We start from the raw sequence: 22,109 nt of genomic DNA, 5'->3' as shown, positions 1-22,109 counted from the left end.
CACTACAAATTTATCTCCTTTATAAAGACTAGTTTTTAGCAGACTTCCTTCTTGTTGTATTCCTCATGGCCAGAAGGATGATTCTCTCCATCTCCTGTAACATGATGCTGCAGTTAATGGCCTCTTTGGTAACAGGACCATCCCATTTCATGTTTTCTTGTTATCCTTCTGTGGGCAATCAGATGGTCTGGAGACTTACAGCGATGGCATCATTTGGGTTGAGGTCTCATTGTACATTTTAGTTGCACTGTGGTGTTGGCAAATTCTCCACAGTTATAGTACCTTCATTTTTTTTTACATTGCTTCTTGGACAGAGGTCGAAGATAGGAATCTTTTGCAATTTTGGACTTCTAGTCTGGAAAGAAAAGTGGCTTCTATGCCTTTGCTAGAGAGCTCATATTCAAATTCAACTTCTTTCTCTTTTCCCAGACTTCAAAAACAAGGCATGCGGATAACAGACTGATGAACAAAGATGTCAGGTCCACCATCATCAGGCTGAAGTTCCATGTTTGATCTCTAGAATAGGGTTTCCATATTTAAAAACAGATTACCCACAATACTCACATACTTTAAGTTTAAACTTTTGTGGATGTCACAAGCATCTCAGCAATTATGTTTAGATAAAATGGCAAGTTTAAAATAAACTTTTCTTCTCCAAAAACACTCCATATCTGTAAGTGCATCAGTTTTGCTCTACTATAAGAAGAGATCACTGCCACTTGTAGTGGGCATTCTCACTGCAACTAATAAAGTCATTAGTGCTCTTCAAAAAGCATTCTTGAATCCCATCTGACATTTCTCATTAATCTGTCTATTAAAATTTAAAAGGAATTAACGCAATAAGAAATCTAATAACCTTTGCAGTTCTAATTGCCAGTCATAGATCCAGCCCACTCAGGCTGTCATCAACTTGACTTCCAAGACTTGAGGAAGCAGCCACTGGCAACGACTTGGTGGTTAAAATTTCATAGTAGTTAAGTTCCTACATTAGATTTCTTGTTACATACAGAACACAGTATCTGCAACATCTTGCTGGCATGCATGTTGCTTGTATGCACATTACAATTTTTATACTGCACTCCCCAAAGATAGTTCTGTGATAGATGAAATATTGTTTTGATTGAACTATTTAATTCATCTTTAGTGTTGTATTTAATTTTATTAAATCAAAAAAGGAGCTTAAACTAGCACATCTAAATACACAATAAACAGACTTACTTCTTCTGCTTCAGCCTTCGCTTCATCTTCAGTAAACATCGAACCAACCAAATTTCGATAAGCTATAAATTTTATACTGTGGCAGGCAGCACAAACCTGTTTGTATACTTCATATCCTCTACGCATACTGAAAGCACATTACATAAGCCATATTACTTCTTACAATAAATCAGATTATTTAAGATAAGTTAGAGTATTTAATTTTCAATAACCCACTAATATCTATAATGAGAGTAAGGAAAAGGGGAACAAAAAAACATGGTCTGCATTCTCTCTGTACAAAATTCAAAATTAGTGAAGCTAATAAGCATGAAAAAAAGAATTATGGTTATTATCCTTTATAGTCCTATAATCTCTATAATCCTATAAGCATCAAGTAGGACCTTATTTTATAAGTTCTAGATGAATCCTCATTTTTCATAGAAATGAATACTACTTCAAATTATTTAAGTATTACTACCTCAATAAGTCTTTTTTCTTTCTCAATCTTTCCCTCTTTTACCTTTACGGTGTCGAGGATTTCTATTCCTCATAACCGCAACTGTTATACGAGGATAAGGTGGCTGGCCCTATGCTTCCCAGTGTATCCTCTATCTGTAGAATCATTATGTTCTCGAGGCTGGTTTGCCTGCTTGCAGGAGGAAAAACCCCAGATAAACTGGGAAGAAAAACCCTGCAGTTCACGCCCAAGATCAGCTAACTTGGCTATGTCTGAGAAAGATCCTAAGCTCCTCATGTCAGCAACAGGAATTGAACCCAGGACACTCCTTTCCCAGACGTATGGTTGCGGTAAGTCCGTGCAGCTAACTGCACGGACTTACCTCAATAAGTGCATTTCAATACTTGAAATGGGGGAAAGGTCTTAATGTTTTTCAATCTACAAAACAGCAAAATAAAATTGAATATGAAAATAAGTCTACTGTGGAGAAAGCTTGTTTAGCTCCTTGGGTTTATAACAGTTCTTTGGGTAAAAAAAAATTATACCAACAAGCCATTCTATTTTCTTTTAGTGTTGAAAAACATTACTGAATATTTCATTCAACTGCAAGTGTCCACAGACATGAATATTTCATTTCATGAAATATTCATGTCTGTGGATTTAAAACCAAGACTTAAAATTGTATTTCCTGTTGAAAACCAAGACTTAAAATTGTATTTCATGGCTGTTTTTCGAGCATCCCTAATTAGAATAACAGTAATCTACCAACATAACTAGGTTCAATTTACCAATGGAAGTGATTTTCAGTATTTCACATTTCCTGATGTGAAATACTGAAAAGTATTTCACATCACACTCTTATCATGCTCAGTATCTATGTTCAGAAACAAATCTAAATAGGAATACAAAAAAGTGTATTTTTAAAGTCACGTTGCATCTATTGGCTGCTTAGCATCAGCAAGTGTTTCAACCAACTGAACCTAATTTTTGAATTTTTCATTTCCTAAAATATTCTTTCATCATCATTTATTTGTGTTTGAAGAGGGAAATATATACAGAAATATTCATATAACAAAAACTCAGAGATATAAAGTCTATTAGATGAAATTGAGACATGCTGCAACTTGGTAAAATGGTAAATGTCAGATGGTTTATGAGCTTGATCTTCAAAAAGAAGTTTGCATATTAGTCGGCCCGTAGAGAGCAAGAGTACTGAATGGAGATGAAGGTGGATGTCCAAGTTGGTGTCTCAACCATCTCAGCTGACTTTTTTGAATTGTTTCTATTAGAGGTCTTTGTCAGCGGTCTTCGATAACAACAGTATTAGGAACATGATCTTGCCATGTATATCCCAGTGATGCTTGAAGGCAAGAGCTTTAGATGATATTAATTGCTCAACGAGAAGTGATGTTCCACCTCCCCCCCACCCCCATCTCTCTCTCTTTTTTTTTAAATGTGACTTCCCACCCACAAAAGTTATTTGCAAACTGATAGTATATTTGTACTTGGGAGTGGACTAAGGATTTCTTTATTTTTATTCATTTTATAATTTTTTTTTATATACATTTTTAATTATTTTATACATAGTCCAGAAACCCTGCTCTTGAGACCAAACATGGAACTTTTTCAAGCCATCTGTCTTCTACTCAGTGACTAGCAGAGGTGTTACATAAGGTTTAATTCAGTTTAGAAGCATCCTGTTATAAATTTTCAGTGTAATAGGAAGTAGTATGATCCCTCTGTAACTGATCCTTATATGAACAGAACCATGTAGTTCCTAAATGAGTTTCTTTACATGTTAAAGATTTATGATGTAAAAGTTCAAAACTCAATATAAAATTTAAAACAGTTTTCATTAAAACAAAAACAAAAGAGCAACATTTAATTCCTAACATATTTTAATGATAATATACAACATGAAAAATTCTTGTAAATATATCTGAATAATTAATCAGATAATTTGACAGAACATACAAAACAAGTAAAACATTTCAATTATTTAGACACAATTTTTAGGTGAAAGGGGACTAATTAAAAAGTAAAAGAAGAGAATTAGTAAAGCCGGTATGGTAGGGTGTCAACTAATAAATTTATATGGAATAAGAATGAAACTAATCAAAACACTAAACTAGCTAAATACAAGACAGCGTTCAATCAATTTTAACTTATGGATCTGAGAGCTCTGTAGAAATATAGTTGATCAGAGACTCAAGATTGCAAATATATCAGAGTTTGCAAATGGATCTGAGAGCTCTGTAGAAGTATAGTTGATCAGAGAATCAAGATTGCAAATATATATATGAGAAAAATTAGGGAAGTGAACAGATGGCATCACTGGCAGAATGATATTAAAAATACATTACGAAGGAACTGATATTGCCAGCATTCAGAATGTGCGAGTAGAGCTGATCTTAGATGGTATGGTCACTTAAACAGAATGGGAGAGGAAAGGTTAGCAAAGCATGTGTGTTTGATGCCGAGATGAAAGGATAAAAGATCCAGATCTAGGTGGATTAATGCAGCGAGAGGCTTCTTAGAAGACTAAATTATAAGATCTGACAACTCTAGAATCTGACAGATATCACACTAATGTGTGAGATAAATTGTTGATAGTAAGTAATAATAAATTAGTAATAATGTACTATCATAGTATTCAGTAAACATCTTAAAGATACATATCAAAAATCTGATAATGACCTTAATTCTGTACTATAGGCAAATGACAACATTCTCTTCAATACATTTGCTACAGATCTTCCTGAGAAGATAAATTAAACAACTGCTGTGTAAATAGACAATATACAACTGCATTCTCAATTTTTTTATATATATATATATATCTGATCCACACACGAAAGGACACAAGACCTCAGTACATCAGTGCTGTGTATGGACAAGAGGAATAGAAGAAAGGAGGAATCTGTTCACATTTTGTTTGAACAACTGAATGTTATAATCTTTGGGAAGACAGAGTGGGGGAGACTGTTCCAAGGAACAGAAGCAGATGGAATGAAAGAGGAGGCAGTGAAGTTGGTTTGGTGAGTTTCAAGATGAACTGTAAAAGGGTGTTGGTTAGCAGTGGCTCTTGCTCTAATTATTTTGGAGGAGAATAAAGGAATAATGGTGGCCAATTCTGTTCACTTCCCTAATTCATGAAAATATCTGTAGAAGAGGCACAAGCCAGAAACTGAACATATGTGAGAGAGAGAGAGAGAGAGAGAGAGAGAGAGGGGGGGGGGGGGAGGTTGAAGCAGATATGTGAGAGAAGGATCATTAATTAGTCGGATTGTCCTCTTTTGGATAGAATCACGCAATCTTAGGATTTTGGAAATATGAAAGAAATATTCCATATTGGACAGATTTGGAATTTGTACAGAGTAAGCAGCTTTGAAGGTGTGTAGTGTCTTGTGAAAAAGTATACCAAGTTTCTAAACAGCTGCAGAAGCTATATGGAGTATAGTTCAAATGTGGTTGTGATAGGAAAGAGTGGAGGTACAGGTCAGTCCAATAAGAGAAATCTGTTTGTTTTTTGATATCTCAGTATTACTGAACGTAAGAGGGAGTGATGCAAGCTCTTTGCTGTGAGAGATGGGACAGGACTGAGTTTTGGTGGCATTGAAGTCTAACAAGGTTATCCTTGTCCCCATTGGGATATAGCTAAGAGGTCAGGTCACTGGTTGTGGTGGATCTTAAAGATTCTAGTACGTGAGCATTACAAGGTTTGTCAAATGAAAAGGAGGAATTGAGTGTACTGTCATCAGCAAAGCTATGGATAGGATTGGAGGTCTGTGAGAGCAGATTATTTATATACAAGAGGAAGAGAGTGGGTGAAAGAACAGAACCCTGTGGTACTCCTGCATTGCTGGGGAAATCTGAGGAGGGGAAACTGTAAAGGGCAATCTTGTGAGTTTCTCCAAATTTTTCCATGGCTTGGGTCCAGAGGTGGGTGGTAAAATCAAGATCAGCTGTGGATCGTAAGTGGTGGAATCCATACTGCTGGTCACTGATTAGTTGGTAAGTCTCTAGGTGGTTCAAGAGTTGAGTGTTGATGACCTTCTCTGTGATTTGAGAGATAACAGAAGTGAGAACAATAGGATGGTGATTTGTTGGTTGACTTTTATCGTCTTTCTTTGCAATAGGCTGGATGTGGGCCTGTTTCCATGATGTAGGTAGATGCTAGTTGAATATCATGTTGGAGGCTAATGGATTTTTTACAACACTCAAAAAGAATTAAAATAGAATTTAATACTTCCTATATTTCGTCCTAGTCACTAGGACATCTACGGGGATTACAAAAACAATTAATGTAACATATACACAAATAACAAACAATACTAAGCCCAACCACGTGGGTGACACTAAAGTCCTATCTAGGTAGAGCGCCCTCTAAGGGCAGTAGTAGGTGGCCTGGAATGTAAGGTGGGAACTCTGGTGATGAGTGTTTCCCAAATCTTCGGAAGCTTAATGCACCCATATTTATTGAGATTTGGTTGGTTTTTGAGAGCTGCTGCTGCTTCTAAGAAAAGTCTCTCTTTCTTGAATTTGCTGTGGTGGAGCATGGTGGTTTTCTTCCATGATACCCTGTGGGTGGTGTCCAAAACATGGTCAGCCAGGCCTAAATGGCCATAGTTGTGTTTGAAGATGTAAGATGTGTGTTCCTCTGGACGGATGGATGCTGATCTGCCTGTCTGTCTAAAGTATGCCAGCTTACAGGAACAGGGTATTTTGTAAACTCCAGGCAGAGAGAGAGAGGAGGGAGCTGATCTTTCGTAGAACGGATAAGGGTAGCCAGTTTGCGGTGGGGCTTATATGCTGTGCGTAGGTTGTACTGTTTTAGTATCTTGGCTATTTTTTCGGATGTGCCACGGATGTAGGGTATAGTGATGGCATTTTTAAAATCTTGTTGACGAGAAGGACGGGGAATGGGGGAGGAGTTGATTATTTTTTTGATACTGTGATCGCTGTAGCCATTGGAGAGGAAAGTGCTGTGTATGTGGTTAAGCTCAGTAGTGAGGGCGGTTCCACTGGAACAAAGATTGTGGGCTCTCTTGGTAAGAGTTTTAATAATGCCATATTGTTGAGAGGGGTGGTGGTGGGAGAGTTTGTGAATGTATCGGCCTGTGTGTGTGTGTGTGGGTTTTCTGTATACGGTGAAGGTTAGTGTATCATTAGGCAGGTGTGTGATTAAGGTGTCTAGGAAGGGTAAACAATTGTTCTTTTCCTTTTCCATAGTGAACTGGATTCTTGGATGTAGACTATTGAGATGACTGAGGAAGGAGTCTAACGTGTCTGGGTCATGAGGCCAAATAGAGAACACATCATCTACATATCTTAGCCAGATAGAAGGTTTGAGTGGGGCTGAGTTTATGGCTCGATTTTCGAAATCTTCCATATAGAAATTGGCAGGGGGGGGGGTGAGAGGGGGGAACCCGTGGCAGTTCCCTCTATCTACTTGTAGATTTTGTTGTTCCAAGAGAAATACCCAGAGTTAATGGCAAAGGAAAAGAGATCTAAGATGTCAGAGGGAAAAACGTTTTCTAAGAGAGATAAGGTGTCAATTAAGGGAATATTGGTAAACAAAGAGGAGATATCAAAGCTTACCAATATGTCTGTCTTAGTCAAGGTTAAATTTTCTGTGAGGGCTTTAAAGTGGGTTGAGTTTTTTATATAGGAAGGGGACCTTCCGGTGAGGGGTCTCCTTCCTCTCCAATGGCTACAGCGATCACAGTATCAAAAAAATAATCAAATCCTCCCCCATTCCCCGTCCTTCTCGTCAACAAGATTTTAAAAATGCCATCACCATACCCTACATCTGTGGCACATCCGAAAAAATAGCTAAGATACTAAAACAGTACAACCTACGCACAGCATATAAGCCCCACCGCAAACTGGCTACCCTTATCCGTTCTACGAAAGATCAGCTCCCTCCTCTCTCTCTGCCTGGAGTTTACAAAGTACCCTGTTCCTGTAAGCTGGCGTACTTTGAACAGACAGGCAGATCAGCATCCATCCGTCCAGAGGAACACAAGTCTTACATCTTCAAACACAACTATGGCCATTCAGGCCTGGCTGACCATACCCTGTGGGTGGTGTCCATGTTTTGGACACCACCCACAGGGTATCATGGAAGAAAACCACCATGCTCCACCACAGCAAATTCAAGAAAGAGAGACTTTTCTTAGAAGCAGCAGCAGCTCTCAAAAACCAACCAAATCTCAATAAATATGGGTGCATTAAGCTTCCGAAGATTTGGGAAACACTCATCACCAGAGTTCCCACCTTACATTCCAGGCCACCTACTACTGCCCTTAGAGGGCGCTCTACCTAGATAGGACTTTAGTGTCACCCACGTGGTTGGGCTTAGTATTGTTTGTTATTTGTGTATATGTTACATTAATTGTTTTTGTAATCCCCGTAGATGTCCTAGTGACTAGGACGAAATATAGGAAGTATTAAATTCTATTTTAATTCTTTTTGAGTGTTGTAAAAAATCCATTAAGCCTCCAACATGATATTCAACTAGCATCTACCTACATCATGGAAACAGGCCCACATCAGCCTATTGCAAAGAAAGACGATAAAAGTCAACCAACAAATCACCATCCTATTGTTCTCACTTCTGTTATCTCTCAAATCACAGAGAAGGTCATCAACACTCAACTCTTGAACCACCTAGAGACTTACCAACTAATCAGTGACCAGCAGTATGGATTCCACCACTTACGATCCACAGCTGATCTTGATTTTACCACCTACCTCTGGACCCAAGCCATGGAAAAATTTGGAGAAACTCACAAGATTGCCCTTTACAGTTTCCCCTCCTCAGATTTCCCCAGCAATGCAGGAGTACCACAGGGTTCTGTTCTTTCACCCACTCTCTTCCTCTTGTATATAAATAATCTGCTCTCACAGACCTCCAATCCTATCCATAGCTTTGCTGATGACAGTACACTCAATTCCTCCTTTTCATTTGACAAACCTTGTAATGCTCACGTACTAGAATCTTTAAGATCCACCACAACCAGTGACCTGACCTCTTAGCTATATCCCAATGGGGACAAGGATAACCTTGTTAGACTTCAATGCCACCAAAACTCAGTCCTGTCCCATCTCTCACAGCAAAGAGCTTGCATCACTCCCTCTTACGTTCAGTAATACTGAGATATCAAAAAACAAACAGATTTCTCTTATTGGACTGACCTGTACCTCCACTCTTTCCTATCACAACCACATTTGAACTATACTCCATATAGCTTCTGCAGCTGTTTAGAAACTTGGTATACTTTTTCACAAGACACTACACACCTTCAAAGCTGCTTACTCTGTACAGATTCCAAATCTGTCCAATATGGAATATTTCTTTCATATTTCCAAAATCCTAAGATTGCGTGATTCTATCCAAAAGAGGACAATCCGACTAATTAATGATCCTTCTCTCACATATCTGCTTCAACCTCCCCCCCCCCCCCTCTCTCTCTCTCTCTCTCTCTCTCTCACATATGTTCAGTTTCTGGCTTGTGCCTCTTCTACAGATATTTTCATGAATTAGGGAAGTGAACAGAATTGGCCACCATTATTCCTTTATTCTCCTCCAAAATAATTAGAGCAAGAGCCACTGCTAACCAACACCCTTTTACAGTTCATCTTGAAACTCACCAAACCAACTTCACTGCCTCCTCTTTCATTCCATCTGCTTCTGTTCCTTGGAACAGTCTCCCCCACTCTGTCTTCCCAAAGATTATAACATTCAGTTGTTCAAACAAAATGTGAACAGATTCCTCCTTTCTTCTATTCCTCTTGTCCATACACAGCACTGATGTACTGAGGTCTTGTGTCCTTTCGTGTGTGGATCAGATATATATATATATAAAAAAATTGAGAATGCAGTTGTATATTGTCTATTTACACAGCAGTTGTTTAATTTATCTTCTCAGGAAGATCTGTAGCAAATGTATTGAAGAGAATGTTGTCATTTGCCTATAGTACAGAATTAAGGTCATTATCAGATTTTTGATATGTATCTTTAAGATGTTTAAGATGAGTTAGTTAAAACTGAGAATAGTTATCAAAGACCAGAGATCATGTTATTCAGATTCTTCTGAGGACAGAACAGATGGTATCAAATTAAACATGGAGATATCAACCCTGTTATTAATATTCAACAGTGTGCAAGTGGAGCTAATCTAAGATGGTTTTTGGAAGAAACAATAGATAGAATAGAATATAAACGTTTAGAGCATAAAGAGCAGAACATAAACATGACTTCTGAGTAAAGTTTATTTAACTCAGAAGTCATCTAATTTTGAATACCAATGTACCAAATGATAAGTTCACAAAACTGAGGTTTAATGGGGGGTAATCAGTGTACCATCTAGAGAAAATAGTCATAACGCAAAATTAAAGCCTGTAGTCTTACAGATGGTTCTCCTAAGGAAGAAGTGAAAGAATATTTTGAGTCATTAGAGAAGTCATCTGACATAATGTTAGATGATCTCCTTGTATATCTGTTTCATATTCTGCTGTTAAGGTCTCCTTGGTAGAGATCTTAACAGCAGGATATAAAATGAATCCCAAGCATATCGAAATGTTTTGGAAAAATTTGGAGAAAAGGACAATAATGGTAAGTCCCTGACACCATGTTTCAACATAATGATATGCACAAATTTACCTGGAGAGAAGACTGAATATAAAAGAAAATGCTTGTTGACAGTGATATTTTCATACTGGCTGGATAACACAAGAGTATATAGTGAATGTGAAACTGGAAGTGATCATCACCTAGTTTTAAGCAGGCACTATTCCTGCATCAACTAGATTCCATGTTCCTATAATCTATCCTATTTCAGCTAGACTGGCTTTACTGATTGGATTATATCCGTTTTCTTAAAACTGAAAAAGGTTGGTCTTGCAGGACATGTTTCTATAACAGGAATCTTCAAAACAATACAAAATTTTTCATCTAAGTTCTTTCAATTTGAGAGAATACTATGAAGCTTTCAGCAATCAAAGAAATTTAAATTACAGTGATTACTTAAAAAATGTTTTCAAAAATTTTGGGACCTGATTTTGCATCAAGTTTTTTTTGTGTGTGTGTGTGTGTGAGAGAGAGCATACGCACACGTGCTATGTGTTGGCATGTATTTGCCAGCCTGGATGGCCAACCAACTAGCTTACCTGCTCTCTAACTAACAGGTTTCAGGCATGGATGTTTGTGATTATTTTAAAGAGATGAGAGATGACTTTCATCACTGTTTACTTACAGGTCTGCAGGGGCTTGAAAAAGCTCTCATATTTTCTCTAGAGCATGGTTTCAAGATTATGTAAAAAATATTTTTATATTTTTTACATAAAAAATAAGAATTAAAAAATCTTCAGTCTACCAATGGTAATTAAAGTACTATAACTTGACAACCTTTGGTATGTGCAAATCACAAATGTGTACATGTGTGTGTGTGTACGCACACTTTTAATGTATAGATTTCTTTTCTATATATTCATACCTAATGACTATTCTACTCACTGTGTTTAAATTGTTCCATTTCTTCCTTATAATGCACATTGCAGACTTCAGAACAGTAGAAAGAATGTTCTGTGTAACATTCATTTTCATTTCACTTTTGCTTAATGTGTGTGTGTGTGTGTGTCAATTTGCTATATATTCACTCTGATGTTGGGCAATACTTATCTTGTAGTAAGTATTTTGTATTAAATGCTTCAAAGCTACCTTTTAAGATTTGTGTGTGTAGTTATTTCACATCATTTTAATTATATGTTAGAACAGGGGCCTCCAAACTACGGCCCGCAATATGATTTTATCCGGCCCGCCAATTGGACTAATTTTTTAATAAGAATCTGCAAAAAAAAAACAACACGGGATGTTGATAGATTTCAAATGCATTAATTAAAATTGTGTTCAAAATATATTCACGAATAGCAAAAAGTAACCGTAATCCAAGTTACGGTCTTTCTGACTGTAAAAGGTCAGTTAAAATGGACTAACGAAGAAAAAAAATTTAAAAGAATTCAAAACGAAATAAAAAAGTTACATCCGAATAAACTTTTTTTATCAACAAAAAAAATTATGTCGCACGAAATAATAACACTTAAAAAGTCGGTAAAAACATGGTTAAAATGAACTAATGAGCAAAAAACAAAATAAAAACAAAATTTCCCGATCTGTATTCATTGAACAAAAAACTCGAAGTTATATGAAATTAAAAAAAGTTACATGTAAATTGTCGGTGTATATTCGGTTGAAAAACTAACGACTAGCAAAAATTTGCTGATTGTGTTCGTTGTCATTAATATACGATAATTTAATCTCACATACTCTGTAATCAATTTTTATCTGCTTTCAATAAAACTCATATCTAGTTCTAGAGTTTTTTATTACTACGGCCCACTAAACAGTGCTGAAGTACCCAATGTGGCCCTCACGGCGAAAAGTTTGGAGACGACTGTGTTAGAATTTATTCCCAATTAGGAATTTTATTCATATCTTTTACAGGAATCACTGGTCTAAGTGATTCCTGTAAAAGAGGATACAGCATGTTTTGTTAGGGTGGAAAGTGACTAAAACCTGCCAACTTTTATAAAGATATCACATGAGAAACAAATCAGGTAACAGCTACATGATTTTATTGGATTTCAGTAAAGCTTCTAATAGTGTTTGGCATAAAATTCAACCAATGAAAATGTGCAAATAAGTATGGATGATTATGTAGAAAGATAGGTAGAAAATTGGTTGAAAAGAACTGAGAGGAAGTAGTGTTCAGGTATTTCTTGAAGAGCAAGGTGACCAGGAAAGAAGTACCTTACAGTTTGGTGTTTAAGACCCTTATTGTTTGTTATACTCTTTAATGATTTAGGTTCAACTTATTAAAAGCACTTTTCTCTTTACTAATGACATGAAGCTGGATAGAGTAATCAAGTGTGTGGATGCAATCAGTTTTTTTTTTTTTTTAGGACGATCTTAAAAGTTCACTAGAGTAGACAGAGAAGATTTCCTCCGAATGTACCTATGTTTTGGTCAGAGGGAAGTATTAGATGGATATAAGTTCAATGAATAGGTTTTAAAAAGAAGTTAATGAATTTAGGAATTTGGCTATAATGGTTAATAGAGAATTCCAAAATCATACTAAGACATCAGTACAGACTGGAGCTTCACTTACAAGAAAAATTTATGATACCCTTACATAAATTAGTGGTTAGGCCAATACTGAATTACAACAAATATAACATTTCTGTCCATCAAGAATTTTAACAGATGTATGTCAAGAAACTGAAGGTAATCAGATAAATTCACTAAGTGCATGAAGGAAATAGTTAATGATATTTTTGATATCAGTATTTTTTTACCCTTGTTTTGTTTAGTTGCATTCTATTATTATTATGTGACACCTCCAGGGAGTCCAAGGACTCATCGTGGAAGGGCACACTACTCTACTTTGCTAAATATATCTCATCGTCTCCACTACTACTTAATTCTCCAACTATGACACTACTGTCAACGGCATCTATCACCCATCATCACAAACAACAGTATTTTTTGCCTGTAAATTGCATGTGTTCTGAAGGCCAATTTGTCTGTACGAGGTATAAAAAACCAGTTTCTGGAAGAAAAAAACTCTGCTTCCACCGTATGAGATTTTAATGACTCTCTAACAAAGATTTAACTGAAGTTTATAATTTAGTCCAAGGAAGAAATCAGAGAGAAAGGGGTTTGTTGCAATTTGCTGAACCAGAGCATAATATAAAGTTACTGATGAAGAGGGAAAACAAGTAAGCAACTTTTCCTGTTTGAGTTGAAATTACACAGTGGTTATGAAATAATAAATTTTTTCTAGTGGTTTACAAGAAAGTGATAGTTATAGGTGGAGTAGAAATTAACCTATTCATAATGAGTATATGTAATGTAAAACTATTGTACATATCAGTATTTTTGTGAGATGGGTGTGAGATTTGTTCAGGCATGGTGAAGTGTATTAAATATATTACTTTGGCCACAGTGGTGATTAGTCAGTCAATCTCAGGCTACAGTGTCTCTCCTTACATTTATAAAATCAACCTGTAACACATTTCCAGTAGTTTTACATGTACTATAAGTTAGATATAAAGTTAGAATTTGAAGAAATTATGCCATTTCTAACTAAGATAGACCTAAATTTCCCTAGCAGAAAGCAGACAAGAAGAATTAAGAATATTATCATCTGATCACATTAAATATCACTTCAGTTAATAATGTGGTCTATGAAATTATAAACAAAGTGGACATAGTATACAATCTTGTCTTGCAAAGGCTTTAACATCAAGCCTTTCTATATGTTGTGCAATAAAAAAATATTCCACTTACATTATATTTCAAATTTTTGAACATTTTCAATTAATCCCTCATATGCTTTTTCAAAGTTAGTGATACCTAAAAATGATCACTTGTGGTCTACTCATGCAATAGAGACCTGTAGGAACCAAAGGAATGGCTTGATATGGAAGGTTTGTTATGTCATAATTCCTTTGGCAGAGCACTTTTATCATGTTTCCAGATATGTACTCTCAAGGAGTGTTCAGGCAACTAATGACAGCACTACATGGTTAAGTTTAGATTATTACTAATCTCCTATCAACTCTTCCAAATTAGTCTATTACTTACCAGCATCCCATATTGTCATATCTAAGATTTCATTCTTAAGGCACTTCTGAATGAATCAATTCACCTAGGCACTGACCTTCCTCTAAGGCTTCTTCCTACTATCTTGGCACCAAACATTTGTTTTGTTACTCCAACTTTCCTCTCTCATTCTATTTAAGTGAATATACCACCTTAGATTAGTCCTGCTTACACATTTTTGAATGCAAATAATGGCAATTTGTTCCTAATGTCTTCATTTTTTAATATGATTCTGCCACTAATGCCATCTATTCTGGTTTTCCTAACAATTCTCATATCTATGGTATCTAATCTTTGATCAAGTGCCTTATTTCTAACCCAGCTCTCAGATTCATAACTTAAAACTGGTTTGAACACTCCTGTCTGTGTGCTACTAGTTTAGTATTTTGGCTAATTTCTGTCTTATTCCATATAAATTTATTCAGCTGGCTTCCCACCGTACCAGCTTTGCTTATTCTGTTGTCTTTTTTCAAATTTTATTTGCCACCTTAACTTAAAACTGTGCCTAAATAGCTGAAATATTTTATTTGTTCTATAGTTCTTTTATAGTTCTGAAGTTTATATGTTCCTGCTCATTTTCATAGATTTGGTCATCTTACTGATGAATTTTATGCCAAATTTGTTATAGCTATTATTCAATTTAGTTAGAGAATCTTGGAGACTTGCACTAAATGTGTTTAGGAATACATCATCTGCATAAAGCAAAGAGCTAAGTTTGACATTTCCAATTCTGATATCAGGTCTAATGACACTTTCTTTCATAATATGATCCATAGAGATGATGAATAAGAGTGGAGATAATGTTCTTTATTTTCTTTTTGTTCTGTTTTGTTCTTTTAGTTTCTTTATGTTCTGTATTTTCTTCAATTCTGTTGCCTTACAACTTAAATATAGACCATGCATTGCTCTGTATAATGTTCCACTTACTCCATATAATTATAGCATACAATTGTAGTTTACAATTTTGTTCCACTTACTCCATATAATTGTAGTTTTGAAAAGCTTTTCTTTTAGCACCTTGTCCAGATCTACAAAACTTAAAAACATCCTTGTCATATTCCCATGATTTCTCTACTATTTGTTGTAAAGTAAAAATCTGATCCTGATAACCTCTATTTGCATTGCTCTTGAAAATTTGATATATTTTACCTAAACAAGTTGCCATAAGGTTACTTTATGGCAACTTGTTTAGGTAAAATATTTATAAGCTCCGTATTACTTTACCCTTAGCATTTTTTAGGTCTGGCTCCCACTGACGAGACTTCAATAAAGGTCGAAACCGGTATAATGCTTAGCATCATTCATTTCCGCAAGGAAACATACTTTGCATTAGGGGAAAATTCTAAGGAAAGTGATCAGATCTTACTCCACCTTTGCAACGAGTTGCACTACGTGCAGCCGCAAACTTGACTTACTTGTCTGTTTGCTTACTTGGGAAAAAGGATTAAAAAACTTAGCTTATAAAATTGCTTGGTATCTTTAACATAATATATCCCCAAGGTAAAAAACTTTCTACATATTACTCTCATCCTGAGATTTTATTTAATGAGGTCTAAGCGCCTTATGGCAACTTGTTTAGGTAAAATATTTATAAGCTCTGTATTACTTCACCCTTAGCATTTTTTAGGTCTGGCTCCCACTGACGAGACCTCAATAAAGGTCGAAACCGGTATGGGTAGTGACCATTACCTTAATGCTTAGCATCATTCATTTCTGCAAGGAAATGTGCTTTGCATTAGGGGAAAATTCTAAGGACAGTGATCAGAACTTACTCCACCTTTGCAACGAGTAGCCTAGTGTTGCACTACGTGCAGCTGCAAACTTAACTTACTTATCTGTTTGTTACTTGGGAAAAAGGATTAAAAAACCTGGCTTATAAAATTGCTTGGTATCTTTAACATAATATATCCCCAAGGTAAAAAACTTTCTACACAATCTGTATTACTTATCTGCTGACTAATTTGCTTGGAACTTTCTGTATGCCTTTCTTTTTTTCCAGAACTACTTCCTTAACTTCTTGCATCCACAATGGGGTTCTTACTTTTTTATCCTTGCATGAATCAATCATTGTTTTCTTCAGAGTTTGCCACTGAGACTCCAAGGTTTACTTCTTGTTTTAGAACTTTTTCATTCTTTTCAATTATACATCATGAATGGTTTAGTTTACAGTTTACCTGTAATAGGTGCTCAACTTTAATTCTTTTTAAAACTTTTATACGCAAATATCACATTGAAAAGAATATTCAGTTTTATGCTACTTTAAACTAAGTGATAGTCACTTTCAATTTCAAATCATCTGTACCTCTTGTATTCTGAACCAGCATGAAGGAGAAATCCAGCAGATACCATTATTATTATTAAGCTTGCCCTTTTGTCCAAATTTTCTCAAAAACATTTCCTTCTCTGCTGTTTAGATCTACAACAAGTACTACTCTTTCCATTTTCTTTATGCCAGCTGCCTGCTCTAGGACAAACTTGAAAACCCCACCTCTGATTCTTCCTTGGGAGAACCTTATGTGGGACCATAAGTAGAAACATGTTTCATTGTCTATTTCAAAGTTTGCCCACATAACTCTGCTTGAAATTGCCTTACAATCAAAAAGTTTATCTTTATTTTTGGTGTTGAATGCTATCACTACATCTTCCTTTCCTTGATCATTATTCCCCAAATATAGCATCTTATACTTATTATTTAGTAAGATCTCACCTGTTGTTTTTTTTTAGAGTAATTCCTCCAATGCTCACTTTCAATTCCCCTTTTCCCTGTACTGGTATAATGCAATTTCAGAATAAAGAATGGAGATTAGTATTTCCTATTCATTAATCCAATTTGTCCTGAAAAGGTTCAGTTATATCCATAAAAGGGTAGTCCACTTAACAAACTCACCTCAAATTCTCTTTCACAGTAACTGTTATGTCATTTTTATAGGTATTTTCATAGGTGCAGCTCTACCAAACTACCTACGATTTCTCAGCTTTCCTCTAATCACATAAGAACATAAGCATCCCCCCAATCAACATCTATACACAGTTCCTCAGTGGTAAGGAACTGTGTATAGAAGTGTATTTTTTAAGGAAACTACAACACAGACTAACATATTAACTAAAATAAAATTTAATTAATACTTCCAATATTTTAACAAAGTGAAACTGACATCATCAGGGAACAAAATATAATAAGATATATGCATACAGGCACTACACTAAGTAACAAGGCTGAAACATGTTAACTGAGAGTATGCCTAAAGTCCTATATAGTACTCCTGGTGGGATAAATTAAACATCCTTAGCTGAAGGATGTTTAATTTAGATGTTGGGCTGAAGTACAAAGGATGAGAGCCTCCAAAATCTGGGACAGTTTCATGCAACCAAAATAAAACCTTCCACCACTTACAAACCATATAAAAAATTAGCATCCTTATCTGATATGCCAAAGACCAGCCACAGTACCTAGACCTGCCAGGTGTTTGTTTGTTTATTTACCAAGTCCCTTGTAGTTGTAAACTATGCTACTATGGCCAAATAGGCAGGATAAGGATTATATCCGTTTCCACTACTACACCCACTCAGGACTTGCTGACCATGCTTTAGACACCATAGGATACAATGGAAGAAAGCCACTCTACTCCATCACAGCAAATATAAATACAAAAGATTTCCTTGAATCTGCTTTTGCCTTAAAAAACTCGAACCTCAACAAATTTGGCTGCATGAAGCTGCCCAAAATTTTGGAAGCTCTCATCCTCTATACTTCAGTCCAACAGCCAAGGATGCCCAATTTGTCCCACTAGACAGTGACATGCTTCAGCTTCATTACATAGTTTAGTGCCTCTGTCGTATTTTGTTCCCTGATGTGGTAATTTGACAATTTTGGCAGAGTCAAATTTGGCAATTTGACTCTGCCAAAATACTGGAAATATTAAATTTTAGTTAATACAGTTTATGTTGTAATATCCTTAAAAATATAGTTATCATACACAGTTCTGCTCCAAGCTTATTGAAGCAACATCTCATCCTCTTCCTTCATTTCATCTACTGCAATTCATTGAAACACCTTCCTCTTACCATTTTCCTCAAGGAATAAAATTAGCCACAATATCGATACAAAAACAATTACTTTATTAGTAATCACAGTGTTATATAGCTTTCAGGCTATATAATACTGCCTTTTCAAAGTACTAAGTATGCATGGCAATGTTCTCAATGGAAAGATAATTGCATGACAGAAATGTTATTATTACCCAAGACCACATGGAGTCAAAGACTCATCTGGGAGGTCCTTTAATCATACACACAGTTCATCATATGTGCTTTAAATACACTCAAATTCTCTGCAGAACACCACACTCTCAGGCAAGGCATTCCAATCATTCACAACTCGGCATGAAAAAAAACCTGCTTCTCACTCCCCTACCCACACGCTCTTTATACAGTTTCCAGGAATGACCTCTGGTTCTCCCCTGATCTCCCACTATTTTCTGTAGAACCTCTCCAACATTGATCCTATAACAACCCCTTACTAACTTCTAGGTCTCTATCATATCTCTGCTCTTCCTCCTATCCCCCAGACTCTGCCAATTGCATCTTCTCAATCTTTCCTCATATTCGACATTCCAGAGGTTAGAAACTACCTTAGTCAGTCACTTCTGGACCCTTTCCTCCAACATCTCTTCATCCTTCTGAAAACCAAATTGTCAGGTGACCAAATCTGGGCACAATGACCTAATCAAAGCCTTATATAATGGAACAAGAATCTCCCTACTTCTATAAGTCAGTGTCCTCCGTATCATTCCCAGAAGCCTTTGTGTTGTCTTCGCAATTTTGGCTGTGTGTGCCCCCCTAAATTTCAGATCATTATCCACTATCAACCCCCAGATCTCTTATTTCCTCCACCTCCGACAATATATCCTCACCAAGCATAAATTCTGCATCCCATCTTTGTTTCCCAAATTTTAAAACCTTACATTTTGTAACATTGAACTCACATCCCCATTCCCAATCACTCAATTTATTCAAGTCTACATGTAAGGTCACAACATCTCTACTCTTCATGGTTCAGCCAAACTTTGCATCATCGGCAAACAACTGAATATCTCCATCCAAATCTTCACCAATATCATTAATATACAAGTTAAACAGTAATGGCCCTAAAACAGACCCCTGGGGCACACCACTAGTGACTTTCCTTTTCCTTGATATCGCTCCCCCATGCACAACTTGTTGATACCTATCGGATAGCCAGTCTCCAATCCAATGCACTAATCTAATACCCCATCCGCTCTAGTTTGACTATCAACTTATCATACGGTAATCTATCAAAAGTCTTTGCAAAATCTAAGTATATTACTGCGTATCTTTCTCCTCTGTCCATGGAAGCAGTCACCTTATTGTAATAAGTAAGTAGATTACTAAAACATAACTTCCCTTTAGTAAATCCATGCTGCCCATCAAAGATAATACCATTGTTGTCAACCCAATTCTGGATCCTAGTTCTCACAAGCTTCTCCAACAACTTAACCACAACACCTGACACACAGATAGGCCTATAGTTTGATGCTTGAGTTCTATCACCTCCTTTATGAAGTGGTACAATCTTGCCCTCCTTAGGAACTTGATCCAGTGTAAAACTCGTATTAAAAAAATATGTCAAGGCCGGCATCAACTCCCTGGCACATTCCTTCAGAATACGTGGTGATATATTATCCAGTCCCACAGCCTTATTAACATCTAGTTTGCTCAACTCCCCATACGCCTCTTGCTCACTTAGTCAGTCATCCCCATCATTGACTGCTCTCAATCTCTCCATGGTCACATTTACAAGATTGAAAGACCTTTATGAACTGCTCATTAAGTATCTCCACTTTCCACAACAGCTGTCTTTATATCATTTTCTCTGATCAATGTCATCCTTCCATAATCATTCTTTCTTTCGCTGGCTACATATTGAAAGAATCCCTTAGGATTCGTTTTGGCTTCATTAGCTAACTGCTGTTCATACCTCACGTTTGCTACCCTCACCAACCAAGTCACCTGCCTTGCCTGATCTTTGTGATCCTCGTGGAATTGGCCATTTCCACTTCTCTTATGCTGCCTCCATAATGCCCTTTTTCTCTGTATCGCATGCTTAATCTCTTTATTCATCCATTTCACACCTACCTTATTTAACCTTCTCACCCTTGGAATACATTTAGACATTGCATCTACTAGATAGTTCTTGAAAATCCCCCAAGCTGCACTGATCTCTTTTCCAACTAACTCCTCATTCCATGCTACACCTGCAAGCTGTCTCCTGAGCTCTTTATAATCCCCCCCCCCTCATTCTTGTAATTCCACATATACCCTTTTCTCACAAAGGTCCTTACACTGCTGGCAACCCACCCAGGTAATCACCTCATTTATAATTGACACCTCATTTATAATTACATCCTCTGATGAGACAACCAAATCCAAGAGCCTCAATCCTCATGTGCCCTCTGTTACATACTGTCTGAGGTTGTTAACCCTCAAAAACTCATTTTCTTTACTTCCAATTGCTATCTCATCATTCCAGTCTATATTGCCATAATTAAAATTGCCTTGGCTAATTTGATCATACATTTCCTTATCACTACCATCCACATTGCCTGGTCTATAATGACATCCAACCAAGTATTTCATTCCATTCACCTCTATCTCACACCATACTGCCTCAAAACCACTGGCACTATTTTCCTCTTGCATCTCTACTTTGTATGGACATAACTCTTTCTCTATCATCAATAGCAGTTCCCCCCCCCTCCTTTTTTATCCCTTCTATTCTCACGAAACACATCATACCCCTCCATCTCTATTCCTGTCAGGATGTCGTCCTCATCTAAACATGTCTCACTTATTCCAATAATTTTCAGGCAAACAGACTCAATTAGTGCAACCATTTCATCTGCCTTGTTTCTTACACTTTTAGCATTTGGATACAAACACAACAGCTCATTTCTGGATCTACAGCTAGTTCCACTGATACCACTCATTCGATGTGATCTCTCCATGCTCAATTGGGGCCATTTTCCTTTCTGTTTTTCATTTTAGAACCCTCTTCAATTCCAACTGTTTCCTCTTGATCCCAGGTCATCCCATTCCTTTCCTGTCTACACATGCTTTCACATCCTCTTGGAGCATCCACCTTAATCACGCTATGTACCCCTGTCGACTCATACCATAACCACTCAAATGCAGTCTATCTCTCACTTCATCCTTCAAACTCATTCCACATATTAACTGTACTCCTTTCTCCTCACACATTTCAGCTAACATCATTCATAATCCTTGCTCTCCGCCTCATCTCGCCACTGTCATACCCAGGCAACACATTTACTACCCTTCCTCTCACACTATTCTCTTTTATCTGTCTAAGCAGCCTCCTGATATCCATTCTGACATGCTCTTTGTCCTCTGTCAAGTCATTCCTGTTAAAACCATTAACTCCTTTGCTCGCTACCTCCTCATATCCAATGTCTCAATCACTCTACTCATTTTACCACCTTGGAAAACATACCTTGTGCATCTTCACATCCTCTCAAATATGAGTATTACAATTATTTAAAAAAATGAATATTAACATCTTAGTAATGCATAATAAAACTTTGTTATAGTAACCTGAATCAGAGTTAATGAAAATAAAAAAACTCAAGTGGGAAATTAAAAAAAAAAAACAACACTAAGATTATAAAATAATGATTATTATCAAGTAATCTCCAGAACTTAAGAAGAATATATTACTTATATAAAACATGACAAGACTTCATGAGC

The 22,109-nt window shown here is 36.5% G+C and overlaps 1 protein-coding gene across 1 annotated transcript in view; it reads right to left on the bottom strand.

Moving 5' to 3' along the window:
* The window catches only part of Cyt-c1 (Cytochrome c1), a 149,104-nt gene that overhangs the window by 59,638 nt on the left and 67,357 nt on the right, over positions 1–22,109 (bottom strand). Inside the window, exon 4 of the mRNA XM_090407947.1 lies at positions 1,219–1,345. Within this exon, the coding sequence (XP_090264073.1) occupies positions 1,219–1,345 (127 nt within the window). The remainder of the gene's footprint in view (positions 1–1,218; positions 1,346–22,109) is intronic.

Source organism: Typopeltis vanoorti, chromosome 18 (genome assembly GCF_054136105.1).
Source record: "Typopeltis vanoorti isolate ZY-2024b chromosome 18, IOZ_Tvanoo_1.0, whole genome shotgun sequence".
NCBI lineage: Eukaryota > Metazoa > Arthropoda > Arachnida > Uropygi > Thelyphonidae > Typopeltis > Typopeltis vanoorti.
Note: the sequence above shows the minus strand (reverse complement) of the source record. Positions and strands in the feature narration are given on the sequence as shown.